Source organism: Terrapene carolina, unplaced genomic scaffold, assembly GCF_002925995.2.
Source record: "Terrapene carolina triunguis isolate 2854851 unplaced genomic scaffold, T_m_triunguis-2.0 Scaffold138, whole genome shotgun sequence".
Classification (NCBI taxonomy): Eukaryota; Metazoa; Chordata; order Testudines; family Emydidae; genus Terrapene; species Terrapene triunguis.
Genome location: NW_020664489.1, coordinates 5,895,740 through 5,911,813, shown reverse-complemented (window position 1 = coordinate 5,911,813; position 16,074 = coordinate 5,895,740). Strand labels below are relative to the sequence as shown.

Below are 16,074 nucleotides of genomic sequence, written 5' to 3'. Positions count from 1 at the left end.
GGGAAGTAAATACCTTCCTGCAGCCGTCTAAACAGACCAGAGTTCCTGAACACGCGAGCGTCATGAACCTTGCCCGGCCATCCGACGTAGATGTTTGTAAACCGTCCCCGATGGTCCACCAGTGCTTGCAGCACCATTGAAAAGTAGCCCTTTCTATTGATGTACTGGCTGGCCTGGTGGTCCGGTCCCAGGATAGGGATGTGAGTCCCATCGATAGCCCCACCGCAGTTTGGGAATCCCATCGCGGCAAAGCCATCTATGATGACCTGCGCGTTTCCCAGGGTCACTACCTTTGGGAGCAGTACCTTCACGATTGCCTTGGCTACTTGCATGACAACAACCCCCACGGTAGATTTGCCCACACCAAAGTGGTTCGCGACTGACCGGTAGCTGTCCGGCGTTGCAAGCTTCCAGAGGGCTATGGCCACTCGCTTCTGGACAGTGAGGGCTGCTCGCATGCGGGTGTCCTTGCGCTTCAGGGCAGGGGACAGCAACTCACAAAGTTCGAGGAAAGTCCCCTTCCGCATGCGAAAGTTTCGCAGCCACTGGGATTCATCCCAGACCTGAAGCACTATACGGTCCCACCAGTCCGTGCTTGTTTCCCGGGCCCAGAATCGCCGTTCAACAAAATCCACATGCCCCATTGCCAACGTCATGTCCTGGGCGCTGGGGCTCGTGGTTTCTGACAGCTCTGTGCCACTCTCCGACTTCAGGCTCTCACGGCGGTGCCGTAGCCTCCTCGCCCGATTTCTCTGCATCTGCCTCAGGGAAAGGTGTATGATAAGCTGCGAGGTGTTGAGAACGGCCACAAGTGCAGCGATGGTCGCAGCGTGATCCATGATCGCAGTGCTGTGGCGTCCGCGCTGTCACTGACCAGAAAAGTGCGCGAACTGATTTCCCGCCGGCGCTTTCATGGAGGGAGGGAGGGCGTTAGTGACAGACGGATGACGACAAATTTTTTTTACCCAGAAGGCATTGGCGGCTCGACCCAGAATTCCGATGGGCAGCGGGGACTGCGGGAACTGTGGGATAGCTGCCCACAGTGCACCGCTTCCAATATCGACGCTCGCCCCGTTAGTGTGGACTCACAAAGTCGAATTACTGTCCTTAGTGTGTCCTTAGTGTGGACACACACGTTCGACTTTGCAATATCGATTCCACATATTCGATTTAAGTAAAATCGAATTACCCTCGTAGTGTAGACATACCCTTAGTCTCTAAGGTGCCACAAGTACTCAAGTCCCAGCCTGTTATGTACCATTGGCTGCTGGGTGCACAATGGTGAGTCACCTGCTGCTGGAACTGAGGGTTGGTCACCTAATGCGCTTGTTACCTGGAAACCAAAAGTGTTCACAGACCTGCCTAAAATGGGAAACTTACAAAGCCCAACACTTCCCCTTTTGTTTACTCCTCCTGCCCTTTCCCCTCCTGCTTCCCCACCCCTGTTCAATTGACACCAAAGACTGTTATTAAACAAACACGCACACACCCTAGGAAAATAACATGCACCCACATTCAAGGGAATCCCAACACGACTCTAACGCCTCCTAGTCCACCCTGGCAGGCCCATGCCTCAGTTTATGATTATATCTGATGCTATTTTACAAGACTGCAGAGCCGGTGGCATTGGCAAGGGCAGCACACCGGCTGTGGCTGGCCAGCAGTGCGGAGATGTCGCAGGCTGTCCTGAGAAACCCTCGGCCCCTAAAAGCCAGAGACTCAACATCGCTCATAGTCACCTCCCCAACCTGGCAGGTGGGGAGGGGTCGCCCTGTGGGGAGGGCAGCGAGTGCCTGAAGGGGAATAGCGGCGGGGAGCTCCCCAGCCACAGCCCAGGGCGGCAGCGGTTGGGGAGGAGACGGTGACTGATGATTCAGCCCCGCCCTCTAACTGCCACAGGCCGGGGAAGGTGGGGGCGGGGAGCTCGAGATTTACCATTGAAGCCCAATAACGTCCCGGCTGCTGACCGAGGCTCTCGGGAGCTGTAGTTCGAACGCCGAAGCCTCCCTCGCCGCCCGGACAGGAAGTCGTCGAGTTGGGACTACAACTCCCACAATGCCCCGGGCCCGGCATTGTCCAGCCTGTGGCGCTGGGAGGCGGCACGATGGCGGCAGGTTTGTAAAGGGAGCTGGCGGGGGGCGCTGGGCCGAGGAGCTGCTGGCGCGTCGGATATGAGGAAGCCGGGCGTAGGCCGCGCTCGGCTCAGCGGTTGCCTGGGTGGGGGTCGCGCGGAGTAACTGCCTCGGCGCGCAGGGCTGCGGGTGAGGTGTTGGGCGGGGGCAGCAGCTGTTGCGGTCCCCTCCTGGGAGGGGCTGCTTTCGCGCCCCCTCCCCCGCAGGGGTCTGAGGGAGGGGCGAGGTTCCTGGCGGGGGGAGGCTGTTGTGCCCACCCCAGTATTCACGGGGGTGATGCTGAAGTACGCACACCACTGGGGCGGGGCAGGCGCTGGGCCCCGGGGCGGGGTGTCCCTCGCTTGTAGCAGTCGAGACGTGGGGGGGTGTTGGGCAGAGGGGCTGTGGTGAGTCCCTCGCACCCAGTGGTTGTGTCAGGGCCCGTGTCCCGGGGGATGCTGCAGGTGATGCGGGCGAATGCCGCTGTAGCTTGAGTGTCTGAGGGGAGGGTTGCCAGGCTTGCTGCCCACCCGCTTCACATCTGTGGTGTGACGTCCCACCTGCCAAGTCCTGTTTGTCAAGAGGGAGACGGTCTCCTTGTACGTTCATCTAAAGACCGCTTTTAAAAGCATCGACTTCTCATGGAAAAATGACTTTTGCTTTGTAGAACTATTGGAAAACTCCCTGGCTGGAATTGTCCTGGCGTGACGTGTGTAGTCTGGGAAACCCTGTCGCCCCCTGTGGTTGCCCGAGTGTGAACTCGCCCGTCCCTGTCTTGCCCCGTTGTTGTAACAGTTTGCAATCCAATTGCAATTCAGAAGCTGCAACAGGGTGTAGGCTTAAGAATACGTTGTACCTTGAACAAGAGTAGCCAAAAACTAGGACCCGAATGAAGTGTTTTCAAAAAATGAGCAAGATTTTAAGTGTTTTACTTTCAGTGAAACAGTAAAATTCACCATATCTAGATAGAGAGACTTTAAACACTGCCTTAAAATGAATGCCAAATAGGTCTTCTTAGCAGCTCCTCAATGATTTTTTTCTCTTCCCACTCTTGGGGGCCCTATTTAAAAATCTCAGAGCTCCATCACTCTAAATATGTTACTTGATTCACTGCTTATATATGCTGTATCTTTTGGCATATTTGGAATGTTATTCATTTACTTGATTGCAATTGATACTATATTTAAAAGCTTCATTGGTTGTTTTGCTTTATATAATGTGTATTCCTCAGCAAGTGGTTGTTTAAGTGGATTCTATTGTACTAGGAACAATACACCAGGATTCAGTTTTATAAATATGTTGAGTGGATTGTAAGCAATTTTATGTATTATTTGTAGGTACGTTTAACAGCTTTTTTATTCTTTTCACGTGTAACTTTCAATACCTGGAAATATTTTTTAAAGTTGATAACCAAACCCAACAGATGTTACTTTGCCAGTTGTACTGCTGCTTGCATAACAGATTAAATTGAAATACATTTTTCCAGATGGGCACTGCTGCAGATTTAAATAGTGAACAAAATGTTATCATACACTGGATGTCCAATGCTTCCTGTTCCGGAGATATACTAAATCCTAGTTTCCATATTTGGAAAACGAATAGAGATGGACAGTCATCTGGAGCTGTAAACATTATAAATCACCCAGTTAAAATGCTGCATGTTTCAAACAGCAGTTCTATAAGTGAAGACTCCATGCATGAAGAACAAATCTTGGAGTCTGGCTGCCCTTGTGGACTTCAGTTAAATACAACTGAAACAACTTTTCCAGTTGCAGCATTTCATTTGGTCAAGAAAAAACCCACGTTAACACTTAAAGATGCTCCTGCTCTGTGGAAAGCCCCTAAAACTGACTCTGTATGTGATGAGGGGGATGATCAGAATGAAGCAGATTACAGCGATCCACTTCTACAAAAGCTTGAACAGGTAAAAAAACATTTTTTCCCTTGACATGCATTCATTAGGATTTCTTGTTATAGTCTATAATTACATCTTCTGTTAACTGCAAGGGTGACTGCAGCTACCTAAACATGGCAAGAGGTATTGCTTGCTTTCAGAACAATGCTAGTTTAAAGAGCGAATTCCAAATCACAATAGATCATTAATCTAGCTCTCTCTTCTTCATTATACTCAATATTGAGGGCCAAACCATTTTTTTAAAATAAATATGGAGATATATCTCTCTCATAGAAAAGGAAGTGACCTTGAAGGGTCATCGAGTCCAGCCCTCTGCCTTCACTAGCAGGACTAAGTACTATTTTTGCCCCAGATCTCTAAGTGGCCCCCTCAAGGATTGAACTCACAACCCTGAGTTTAGCAGGCCAATGCTCAAACCACTGAGCTATCCCTCCCCCAACTCTGAAAGTGAATTGCTTTAAGTGAAAGTGTATTTATTCGTTCAGCTATTTTAGAATGTTCCATCATTTGTCCCACTGAAGTTGAGAGAAAACGATGCAGTTTTAAAAACCTGTAATACTAAAATGTTATGCTAAAGTGTGATTGGAAATCCGAAAGGTAAAGAGAGACAGTGAAGGTTTTCAGTTTTGTTATCGATTTCTTCTATAGCAAAATATTCTGTTAGTCCTTAGAAAATTTATATACCAATATATTTGGCTTTAAAATCTCTCTCCATCTGAGTATTTTTGCATCTGGCGAGGAAGAAGCCAAACCAATACCCTGGTCCTGAAATGACATACTCTGCCGCTGTGTGGGCATAGGGCTGCACTCATGTAGATGCCATGGCAGGATCAGGGACCTTAGGATTGAGTCATACAGCTGATTACATCACCTACATGTGATCACATACGGGGTGCGCAGCTTTGTTTGGACATGCACTAACAGCTTATTTTTAAGTTTGTCAAAGTTAGATGACGGAAAAGATTATAAAACCAGACGTGGATAATCCAGATAAAATTTGTGAACAGAAGATGAATCTTTTGAGTCTGGAGTAGACTTCACGTTTTCAAAGTGCTGTTAAATTTTTTTTTATGTACAATACTTCTTCACTAAAGATGAATGAGGAATAAAGGAATATGCAGCTTTTGGAAGCTATTTGAGTTACTATTTGATTATAATTTTTGTTTAATTTGGGTTAGGTAGATAAAATATTGGAGTCGATTATTATGAAAACAAAGCCCTCTTTGATAACATTGAAAATAAAATGAGACACTCCAGATCAAAATGTCACAACTCATCCACAAAACTGTATTTTTCAAAAGTATTTTACATATGAATAAGTAAATGAATACATCACCAATATGGAATAATGGTGAGGTGCAAAGACTATATGTAATTTTGATATTTAAAGAGGAATTGTTGATGGTTTAAAGAGCACCTTATGCCTCTTTAAAAGCATTGATGTTCTATTTAGGGCATGGCTACACTTGCAGTTGTAGAGCGCTGGGAGTTAAACCAGCCTTCAGAGACTGCAGCAGGGAAAACGCTGCCGAGTGTTTACGTTCTCAGCTGGAAGCGCACTGGCGTGGCCACATTAGCAGCTCTTGCAACCCCACAAAGAGCAGTGCATTGTGATAGCTATCCCAGCATGCAAGTGGCTGCAACATGCTTTTCAAATCTGGGGGTGTGGTGGGGTGGAGTGTGACAGGGAGTGTGTTGTGTGTATGTGGCGGGAGAGCGAGTGGGTTTTTGGGGGGCTGAGAGTGTGTCAGCATGCTGTATTGTAAGTTCAGACAGCAGCAGACCTTCTGCTCTCCCCCCCCGCCTCTCTCTCACTCACTCAAAGCAAGCAGTATTCCTTTGTCCCGGAGCAGATAAGCAGCCAGCTGTCAGAAATGGAGCTTTGAAAGGGCATATCCGCATTCCTACAGCAAGTTCAAAATAATGACAACAGTGGCCACTTGATTTAAGGGGATTATGGGACATTTTCGGAGGTCAATCAAAGCACAGTAATGCAACACCTCGTTCACACTGGTGCCGCGGCGCTCCAGTGGGGGCGCAGCAAACGTTATTCCACTCGCCGAGGTGGAGTACCAGCAGCACTGTAGCTGCGGAGTCAGAGCGCTCTACGTGCCTTGCCAGTGTGGACGGGTAGTGAGCTAGTGCGCCCGGGGCTCCTTTATTGCGCTGTAACTCGCAAGTGTAGCCAAGCCCTTCGAAACCATTCTGACTGCCTGTGTGCATGAGTTGTGATATGTTTTGGAGGTGGTTACTTTCCTGTTTATTTAACGAAGACACCAGCATGAGAATAGAACACTTTGTGAGGAAGTACAACTTAGTGGTAAGAATACAAGAGTTGGAGTCAGGACCTGGAATCTGTTCTCAACTTGACCACTAACTCTGTGTGTGTGTGTGTGTGTGTGTGTGTGTGTGATTTGTCACCTCTATTCACGTTTGAGTAGTATTTTACTTTTGCAAGTAATCTCTTTGTTTTCAATGGGATTGCCTGTGGAATACGGCACTATTATGTAAGGGTGGCAATTAGGGGCCCATGGTTAAGTCACTTAGTACCTCTGTACTTTAATCAGTATAAAACTTCCTTGCCTCACTGGGGCATTATAACTCTAAATGTTCTTTAGTGCTTCTTGTTTTTCATTTGCTCTGTTGCATCAAAGCCTTTTCTGCTGTAACTAACTGAGATGTCACATGTTATATTATGACTTCAAATAAGAAATGAGCAACAGGATGAATTCCTATGATAAGGATTTTATTTTCATTAGATATTTCAAATCTTAATAAAAAGATACTAGTACAAACATAAATATTAGTCAAATCTTGATATCTTTCAAAAAAATTTCTCAAAGTCTTCAAGGTGGGGTTTTCTATATAATTTACAAGTTGGTCCATTTAAAGGCTAGTGGAACTATTAAAGAATTGGTCACTGGAGGAAATACCTTCAATATAATTTGTTTAAAAATATACTATTAGTGAGTGTAGGGCTTAGTTTTAACATAGCTTGTTTACATCCTGTTCAAATGCCACTTGTTATAATAAAGCATCTTCATGCAAGAAATATAAAAAGCATTTCATGCTAGTTTATTCTCAGATTCTAAGAAAACTATTGACTTCAAACATATTTGGTTTTTATACTTGATAAAGCTAAAAGAAATACAACAGCAGAAACAAGAACAGCTGAAGAAGCAACAGATGGAACAACTTCAAAGGCTTATGGAAGAGCAAAAGAAACTACTTATCATGGTATCTGGCCATCAAGGACTCCCTGGTAAGTGGAGAAGTAAAGCATACAGTATACCTTAAGGAAACGGAACACTTTAATTTTAATATTCTATTTAAAATGTTGAGTACCGTTTCACACAATATCACAAAACTACTGGATTAGTCCCAGGTAAACACTGCATTATTTAAAATAATATTTTAAAAACTACTAATCAACATTCATATTACGGTAGCATCCAAACACCTCAACCAGGACTGGGTTCTTGTTGTGTTTGGTGCTGTACAAACATGTAGCATGATAGGGCCCTTGCCTTGGAGAACTTAGTCTAAATAGAAAAAACAGAAAAATAGTGATAAAAACAAAATTTAAAAAAGTGAATCTTAAACTCCCCCCTTCCCTCCAAACATATCCCTTTCCCTTCTCTCTGTTCAGCTATCTCAGAAAACCTGCTTCATCACTGTTGACCCAAAGTGCCTTTTTTCACTCTTCCCCACCCCACAGAAATAACCTTAGGCTTCATCTGGAGGGGAAGAAAAAAAACCTTTAGCTACAGACTGGCCAGATGTGTGTAAAAGCACCTGTTCCTGCCAGGAACTCTAGGGGGAGGGGTCCATTTGACCAATCCAATTCTGGAGCTGCTGTCTCCTCCTCGCAGAGACGACAATATTGTAATGGAAATACAAAGCATAATGCATTTTTTCCCCTCCCCCTTCAAGACTCTGCTCAAAAGTCAGGAGATCTGAGTCAACGATATGGACATCCAGCTAGTTCAAACACTGTGCCTTACTTGCCACCACCTGTGTACCAGAATCTCAGTGGAGATAGTGCTCAGATCCTGGATGATTTTTCTTTTTGTTTCTTCACGTACACAAGAGTAAATTACTACAAAAATTAAACAACAAGGAATGCTTCTTATCTTTAAAGAGCAGTTTATCTTCAGATTCTATCAGTGAGAAACAGTGTCTAGATCAGCGGGTCGCGAGCCCGTTTTAATGGGGTTACCAGGACTGGCTTAGACTTGCTCGTGCCAGGGTCCCGAAGCCAAAACCCCAGTATCTGGGGCCAAAGCCTGAGGACTGGCAAGGACTTTGGCTTTGCCCCACTCCTGGGGCACTGGGACTTTGGCCCCGCCGGGCTCAGGCTTCGGTCCCACCTCCTGAGGTCAAGTAGTAATTTTTTGTCAGAAGTGGGTAGCGGTGCAATGAGAGCCCCTGGTCTAGATGCATCTCTGAAAATGCAAAACGATTTGAAGAACGAGGACCACAAAAATACTACTGGTTAGTTAAATTTATTGAAAGAATTTTCTAGAGTTGGAGTCTTTTCATAGTTATTGATCTTAGTATCTTCCTAGGCTACAGTAAACATTTAATTTTCTGTTAACTATTGGATCACTTGATGGTAATTAAATCCTAGTTGCCTGTCACTAGGCTATATATTTGTCAGCCAATGGGCCTAATTCTACCCCTATTGAAGTCCAATGGGAGTTTTGCCATTCACTTCAATGTCAGCAAGATCAGGCCCTTTATATCTTGTGGCCTCATGCTTTTTAACATTTTTGTCAATGAGCTGGAAGAAAACATGAAATTATTACAGATAAAGTTTGCAGATGACACACAATTGGGGGAATGGTAAATAATGAAGAGGACAGGTCCCTGATACACAGTGCTTAGATCACTTGACAAGTTGCGTGCAGGCACATAGTATGCATTTCAGTACAGTCAAATATAAAGTCATACATCTGGGAACAAAGTATGTAGGTTGTACTTGCAGGATGGGGGACTCTATCCTGGAAAGAACTGACTCTGCTATTGGAGTATTAGGATCACAGCGGATAATCAACTGACCATGAGCTTCTAGCATGATGCTGTGGTCAAGAGTTAATTTGAGCCTTGGAAGTATAAATAGGAACATTGAGTAGTAGTATTATATTCTGTATATGGCAGTGGTGCGACCACTCTTGGAATTCTGTGTCTAGGTCTGGTGCCAACAAGTCAAGAAGGAGGTTGAAAAATTGGAGGGGGTTCACAAAAGAGACAGAATGATTAAGAGATTGGAAAACATGCCTTATAGTGATCAATCTATTTAGTTTATCAAAGAGGAAGTTAAGGGGTGACTTGATCATAGTCTAGAAGTGGAGATAAGAATTTGATAATAGATGTTTTTTCAACCTAGTAGACAAAGGTATACCAGAATCCAATGGCTAGAAGTTGAAGCTAGGCATATTCAGAATGGAAACAAGGTGCAAATTTTTAAATGACTGTAAGTATCCATTGGAACAACTATCAAGAGTTGTGGTGGATTCTCCAACGCTGGAAATTTTTAATTCAAGATTGGATGTTCTAAAAGAGACACTCTAGTTCAAACAGGAATTAACTGAGGGAAGTCTCATGGCTTTGTATTACCCAGGTCAGACTAAATAACAATAGTCCCTTTTGACTTTGTAATCTGTGAATTGCCTCTGAATGTTGTTCCTGGTTTTTAAAGTACAAGCTGAAAACTGGTTCCACATTAGAAAAAAAGACTCCTATCCATCATTTCATAGGAGAAAGCACTTGGTGTCCAAAACAAAAGATGGAAAAGTCTGTTGGAGGTGAAGACAGTGACGCTGATCATTTATGTTCAAGAAATGTAGATTTGTCTGAAAGTCCCAATGGAAGAAAATGCTTACAAGCAGCTAACATAGAGGAAAGGTAAATGTAAGCTTATAAGTAATAGTTTTATCCAATCTTTTTTGACCAAGTTCTAAGACCTGATTGAAAGTGGTTGGGGCTTCTAGATACCACGCAAACACAAATATTAAATTTTAAACCAAGTGGGCCCCCATTGTTATAGGCATTATACAGAGATATGGTAAAAGAAGTCCCTGCCCCTAAAGTCTTATGGTGTGGCATAACAGGTGGATGAAATAAATGTGTAGGGATAAGGTAATGGTAAACCAAAATCATGTTTTGGCATAGCTTTACTGTGTGCACAACTATAATTGTAATGAGTCAATCCAGTAGCAGTAATCACAACTTTCTCTGGCATAGCTATTATCAGATGGCCTTTTTCTGTAAGCATCATGGCAGAGGTGAGTCTGAAGGAGAGATGTGGAAGAGGATAAGGTGATGGCTTTATACCTTTTGATAGGGAGTCTCTCTTGTGTGTGGGGGCAGGGGAGGGGGTGTAAAATGGACTAATGGGTGGTAAAGACTGGCATTACTGATGAAGCGAAACCAAAATGATCGTAGGGTTAAATAGAACAGGGCTAAGTTGTGCATGTCCATGCTTGCATGGACAGGAAGTCTGTGTTTGATGAAGTGAAAGAGGAGGGGTGATGTAGTCAGAGTGACAGGCTACGAAGATGACCTTAACAATAGCATTTTGAATGCCCTCAGTGCAAAATTGGAGAAGTCAAGACACAAGGGGTATGTCTACACTGCAATAAAACACCTGCAGTTGGCCTATGTCAGTTGACTGTAGCTTGCGGGGCAATAAAATTACAGTGTAGATGTCTGGGCTCAGGTTGTCACCCAGGATCTGGGACCCCTCCTCACTCTTGGACATCTACACTGCAATTTTATAGCCCTGCGGCCTGAGCCCCATGAGCTCGAGTCAGCTGACATGGGCCAGCCATGGATGTTTATAGCAGTGTAGGCATTTGGAACATGACCAGGGCCTGGATAAGAGTTTGGCATAGTGGAAGGATAAGATCTTTGACATCCAGTGTAAGAAGCAGCAGCAAGATTTAGATGTGCTGTGACTAAGGTCCTAGTGGGGAGCCAGCTGTGGTCACTCAATTAGGGTGAACTGGAAAAAAATGGGGCAGACAATCCCCATAAAGCTGGTGGATATTCCAATACCTAGATTTACCAAGCCAGCATAAAACAGCTTCTTTATTACCTCACTGGTTACTCAGAAGTCCAAACAACACAATTCCCTTACAGTGATCCAGCCTCAGGCCTCCATCCAGGTACCCACATCAAATATGATGATAATTTCTGTACGTCTTATTTCATTATATAAAAGAAAAAGTTCTACCAATCCCAAAGGATTGGACACATTACCTCCCAGGTTAATGAATGTTTCAGATCTTACCCAAATACATGCTACAGCCAATTCTTATTAACTAAACTAAAATTTATTAAAAAAACAAGAGAGAGTATGGTTAAAATATCAATATATATACAGACATGAGTTCAATTCATTGAGGTTCAGATTCACAGCAGAGATGGTGAGCTTTGTAGTTGCAAAGAGTTCCTTTAGAATTCAGTTCATAGGTCACAGTCCAATGTCCAAATCTCATATTCAGGGCGTACCAGCATAACTGGGACCTCAGTCTTGCAACTCAAACTTCCCCTGATGAAGTCTAAGCAGATCTGAGATGACCGAATCAGGACCCAAGGATCTTTTATACAATTTCATGTCTTTTGACAAGTTGGAATTCCTCAGGGAACAAAAGGTAATTAGGATGACTTTGAAGGAGGTCCATCACTGGTACTTAGCTATACGAATTAACATAAGGGTTTGCTTGTTCCTCCACCATTCACAGTACATTTCAAAGAGAGATGAATACTGAGATATCCCATGTTTACAATTCATTTACATGATAGGATGTTCTTTTGACCTCTGAATTATCAGAATACAGCATAGACAGGGACTGTTGAATATATCGTCCACCCTACTCATACATATGTAAACACACAAAACCACAAATATTATCTCCCCACATGTCTTCTGTGGGTTATTTATTTTGCAGGATGTTTAACCCTTTCTAGCCATGCATCACACGTGCCTTTCATGGTTACTTAAAACAAACGTGATAAAGTACAGTAGAACCTCAAAGATATGAACACCAGAGTTACGGACTGATCCGTCAACCGAACATCACGTGAAACCAGAAGTAACCAATTAGGCAGCAGCAGAGACCAAAAAAAAAAGCAAATACTGTACTGTGCATTGCATCTTAAAGGTAGGGATATCTGGGCTGCCTGTCCCCACCCCTACCCCCACATGCAGGACACCAACTTACTGCTAGAAAGTAAGAAAGTGAAGACGCTGAGATTCGCAGGCAAAGCTGTGAACCTCCGCTGCCAGCCCAAGGCAGCTGGAGCATAAGCAGCACTGGGGTCTGCACTGCTTTCCTATAAGCCGTGGGTGCTGTTTTCACCCTCTCCCCCGGCCAGGGGGGAAAGGAAGGAGGGAGGAAGCTGTTTTCACCACCTCCCACCGGCTGGGAGGGGGGTATGCTCTGTTTTCTTCACCACCACCACCCCTCACATCCCCCTGCCAATCCCAGTTGAGAGGGGGACAAGCTTGCCGGTAAAGTAGGTGCCTCTGGAAACTGGCCCAGAGTGTGAACTGTTGGAGCCGGAGCTGCATTTTATTCAGAAGAACTCAGGGATTCCTGAGGTGTCCGTAACTCTGAGGTTCTACTGTAATATCATTGTGCTTGTCTTTGAGAATCGCTGGTAATCTAGCGCATTCTTTAAATTAAATAGCTTTAGCTTTGCCACTGGATACCTAAATGACTAAAGAACTTTTTAATTCCTTACCTGCTTATATAATTTTCATATGTTGTATGATCAATTACATTTTTAATTGCATTGTCAAACAAATATTTAACTTTAACATTGGTGTTTGTAACTTTAAAAAAATTATACTAGGCCTATTAAAGCTGGGATTCAGGAGAGGAAACAGACGTTTGAAGAATTCCTTGAAGAACAGATACGATTAGAAGACCAGCGCCTGAAGCAAAAAGAGGAGCAACAGGTTAATTATTATTAACACTACAGTTATTTGTATACTTTCCCAAAATGTACTAGCAACTTTACAAACATGTGAGAAGACAGGTCCCTGCTCTGAAGAGCTTACAACTTTATATATGCAATATTCAAGTTCTTAAAAACAATTCTATTTTTTAAAGATTTTCACCTTCCTTAAAACTATAGTGGGACAGGTACTGTGTAACTTTACATATTAGTAAGCCTTACTTAGATAAGTATGTAAATATATAATGGAAGTTTTAATGTTGTGGTGTTGTGTTTTTTTAAGGAAGTAGGAAGATCAACCTTTCAGAAACTACTGACAAGACGGCCCTTTCTGAAACGGGGAGAAGGCTTAACTAGGTTCACTAATGCCAAATCTAAAGTAACTAAGTATAAAGAAAGCAAACTGATGACTCAGCAAAGTACTTTAGAGGACAGAAATGTTGTTAAAGTGGACAGACCACAAATACAGCGGAAAACTGCACCTTTAAGCAAGGAACAGGTTTCTGAGAATTTTGCTGTACCCTCTAAAAAATGTAACCGAGCAGCTAAAACAACAAATGATTCTGTCTTCCCTGTTCAGAAGGCCATAGTACTCAAGAATCATATTGGAAAAAATATATCGCCACCAACAGCGAGACTGCAGACTGAGAAGAATCTTGGACAGTTCAGAGATTCTTTCAGATCAGAAATCAACAACAAATTTGAAAATAAAGAAAACATAATGGAGTTTGCCGGGCCAATTGACATCTTTTCAGATACAGAAAAGCCTCAGCTGTCCACAGAATTTACCGAAACTTTTTCTCTTTCCAAATGTTCTACAAGTCACCCTGTAAAAGATCCAGAACTGTCTTTTGAACTTTCATTCCAAAATAAGTTGGAAAACTGGGAAAAAGAAAAGGAAAAAGAGAACATAGAATTAGATGAATTTTTGTTTCTAGAACAGGCTGCTGATGAAGTATCTTTCTCGAGTAATTCCTCATTTGTACAAATGTTCTTGGATCGAGATCAGCAAATTTCAAAAGGCCGTAGAATGTCTTCTACCCCTGTCAAAACAATGCTGCAGCAGCAGATGAATGCACTAGATATTATAAATAACAAAAATAAAAAAGCAGAAATTATCTTACAAGGAAATAAAAACAGGGCAATTACACATACAGTCTTGGATTTGAGGGCATCTATTAGACTAAGAGACCAATTCAATAAAACAGATAGTAAAATATTTCAGACTTCTTCCACTACAGCATCTCCAACTTTAAAAAGCACTGAATGGAATGTAAATGAAGATAAAGATGATGGAAGCAGTGTCATTACTACAAAGTCTGAGGAGGAACATGAGACCACCTTAAAATGTGCAAATGAAGATGCTAAAAAGTTCATTTTGAGCATCAGAGAAGATAATCCAGCATTCTGTGATTGCACAGGACCTGTCAAAGACCTCAGCAAAGAAAGCAAAAGTAGGGATGTTGATCTTGACTTATCGGACAAAGATTATAGTAGTGATGAATCCAGTTTGCTACCAAATCAGAGTAATAGCAAAGTGTCTGAATCTCAAAGAAGTGTTTCATGTACAAATAGGAATAAGGTTGAATTTGATGATGAAAGAACATGGACTGACCTTCAAGAAAATGAGATTCAACATGAAGCACCCCAAAATGATACCATTAAAGTACCTCCACAAACTGACTATTACAATAAAAGTGAAATGGCTGCCCCAGATAAAACAATAAAGAGGAAGGTTGCTTCAATAAAGAAGGGAGATGATTTGCCCAAACAGAGTGTGACAGATGGTGATGCAAGTACACCTCCCACATCAGACCTCATGATGAAACTCTTTCCTTCACTGAAACCTAAACAGAAGCCAGACTGTCATGCAAGGCATGAAACCAAATCAAATGTGGGACAAGAAGAACCAGGAGGTAAGAGAATAATAAACACACATACATCACTGTAGACTGAGCACTAGGTGTTCTTAAAACATGCAATCAAAATAATGGAGAGGAATGAAAAAATTACTGGTGTTGTCTTGCAGTTTCTGTTAATTATCCGTCATGCGAATTTAGTGTGTGCTGTCATAAACTTGTGCTGAACTGTTGCTATATCAGCAACGAGCAATAGCTAGAGCTGTGCAAATCTGCAGATATTCGTGACTCGTTTTTACGGCTTGGATGTAGATACAAATTTGGTATCCGTGCAGCGCTCTTGCAGTAGTATTAGAAAAAATGTTTAAGTGACCAGTGACATGATTTCAAAATTTTTTTTTTAACTAGATGCTCAGATCACTTTATTTGTAGATTTTATTAATTGAAGTTACTGAAAGGGATTCATGCCAAATATCAATATTTAGTCTGATTCTCCACTCATTGATACTGCTGCAAATCATGAATAATGTCAATGAAATCTGGAATTAGTGTGTGTTTAAAGAATATCAGGGTTGGAAGGGACCTCAGGAGGTCATCTAGTCCAACCCCCTGCTCAAAGCAGGACCAATCCCCAGACAGATTTTTGCCAGATCCCTAAATGGTACCCTCAAGGATTGAACTCACAACCTTGGGTTTAGCAGGCCCCAATGCTCAAACCACTGAGCTATCCCTCTCCCCAGTTGTCAAACTAGTGTAAGTAAGAGGAGAATCAGGCCCTTAGAACTTCGTTCTAGAGTGGGCTGAAATTTGAGATTTCTGGTTTGCAAGAAATTTTGCTACTTTGAAATTTGGTTTTGTTCCAAATCAGAATAGAACCAAATTTTCCAAAATGTCTCGAACTGGAAATCCTGAATCTTTTTTGGGAACACCAACACTTGGTATTTCCAAAACAAAATACGCTCCTTGGGTCTGGAAGCTGCTGACTGTAATTTGACACACTTTTCATTTTCATAACTGCTAATAACCTCAGAAGTCAGTCAGCTCTGGGGCTTCCGGGGTCTCCATCTCCGAGGGCTGGCCACTTGGGAATTGGGCAGCAGAGAGGCAGCTGGTCTGAGAGTCTAGAATCATTGGGGTCTCTGGCCCAGGTATGTCCATCCAGATGGGGTTGCCTAGGAGCCCTAAGCCCAGGTTTCCAGGTTCCCAGTTCTTTGAGCTGCTG

General features: G+C 43.1%; 2 protein-coding genes across 4 annotated transcripts in view; one reads left to right on the top strand and one right to left on the bottom strand.

The window, feature by feature from the left end:
* PARP4 (poly(ADP-ribose) polymerase family member 4) overlaps positions 1–2,073 on the bottom strand; it is a 113,173-nt gene extending 111,100 nt beyond the window's left edge. The window contains exon 1 of the mRNA XM_029911952.1: positions 1,936–2,073. Coding sequence (XP_029767812.1) covers positions 1,936–2,073 — 138 coding nt within the window. The remainder of the gene's footprint in view (positions 1–1,935) is intronic.
* Positions 2,074–2,095: 22 nt separating this feature from the next.
* Positions 2,096–16,074, top strand: part of CENPJ (centromere protein J) — a 28,237-nt gene continuing 14,258 nt past the window's right edge. For 2 of the 3 annotated variants that reach the window (XM_024217065.2, XM_024217080.2), the window contains exons 1-5: positions 3,504–4,035; positions 7,165–7,288; positions 9,786–9,933; positions 12,889–12,994; positions 13,277–14,909. In XM_024217065.2, the coding sequence (XP_024072833.2) occupies positions 3,598–4,035; positions 7,165–7,288; positions 9,786–9,933; positions 12,889–12,994; positions 13,277–14,909 (2,449 nt within the window). In that variant the 5' untranslated portion in view covers positions 3,504–3,597. Of the gene's footprint in view, positions 2,115–3,503; positions 4,036–7,164; positions 7,289–9,785; positions 9,934–12,888; positions 12,995–13,276; positions 14,910–16,074 lie in introns of those variants that run through there. The other variant, XM_024217073.2, reaches the window with a different exon arrangement.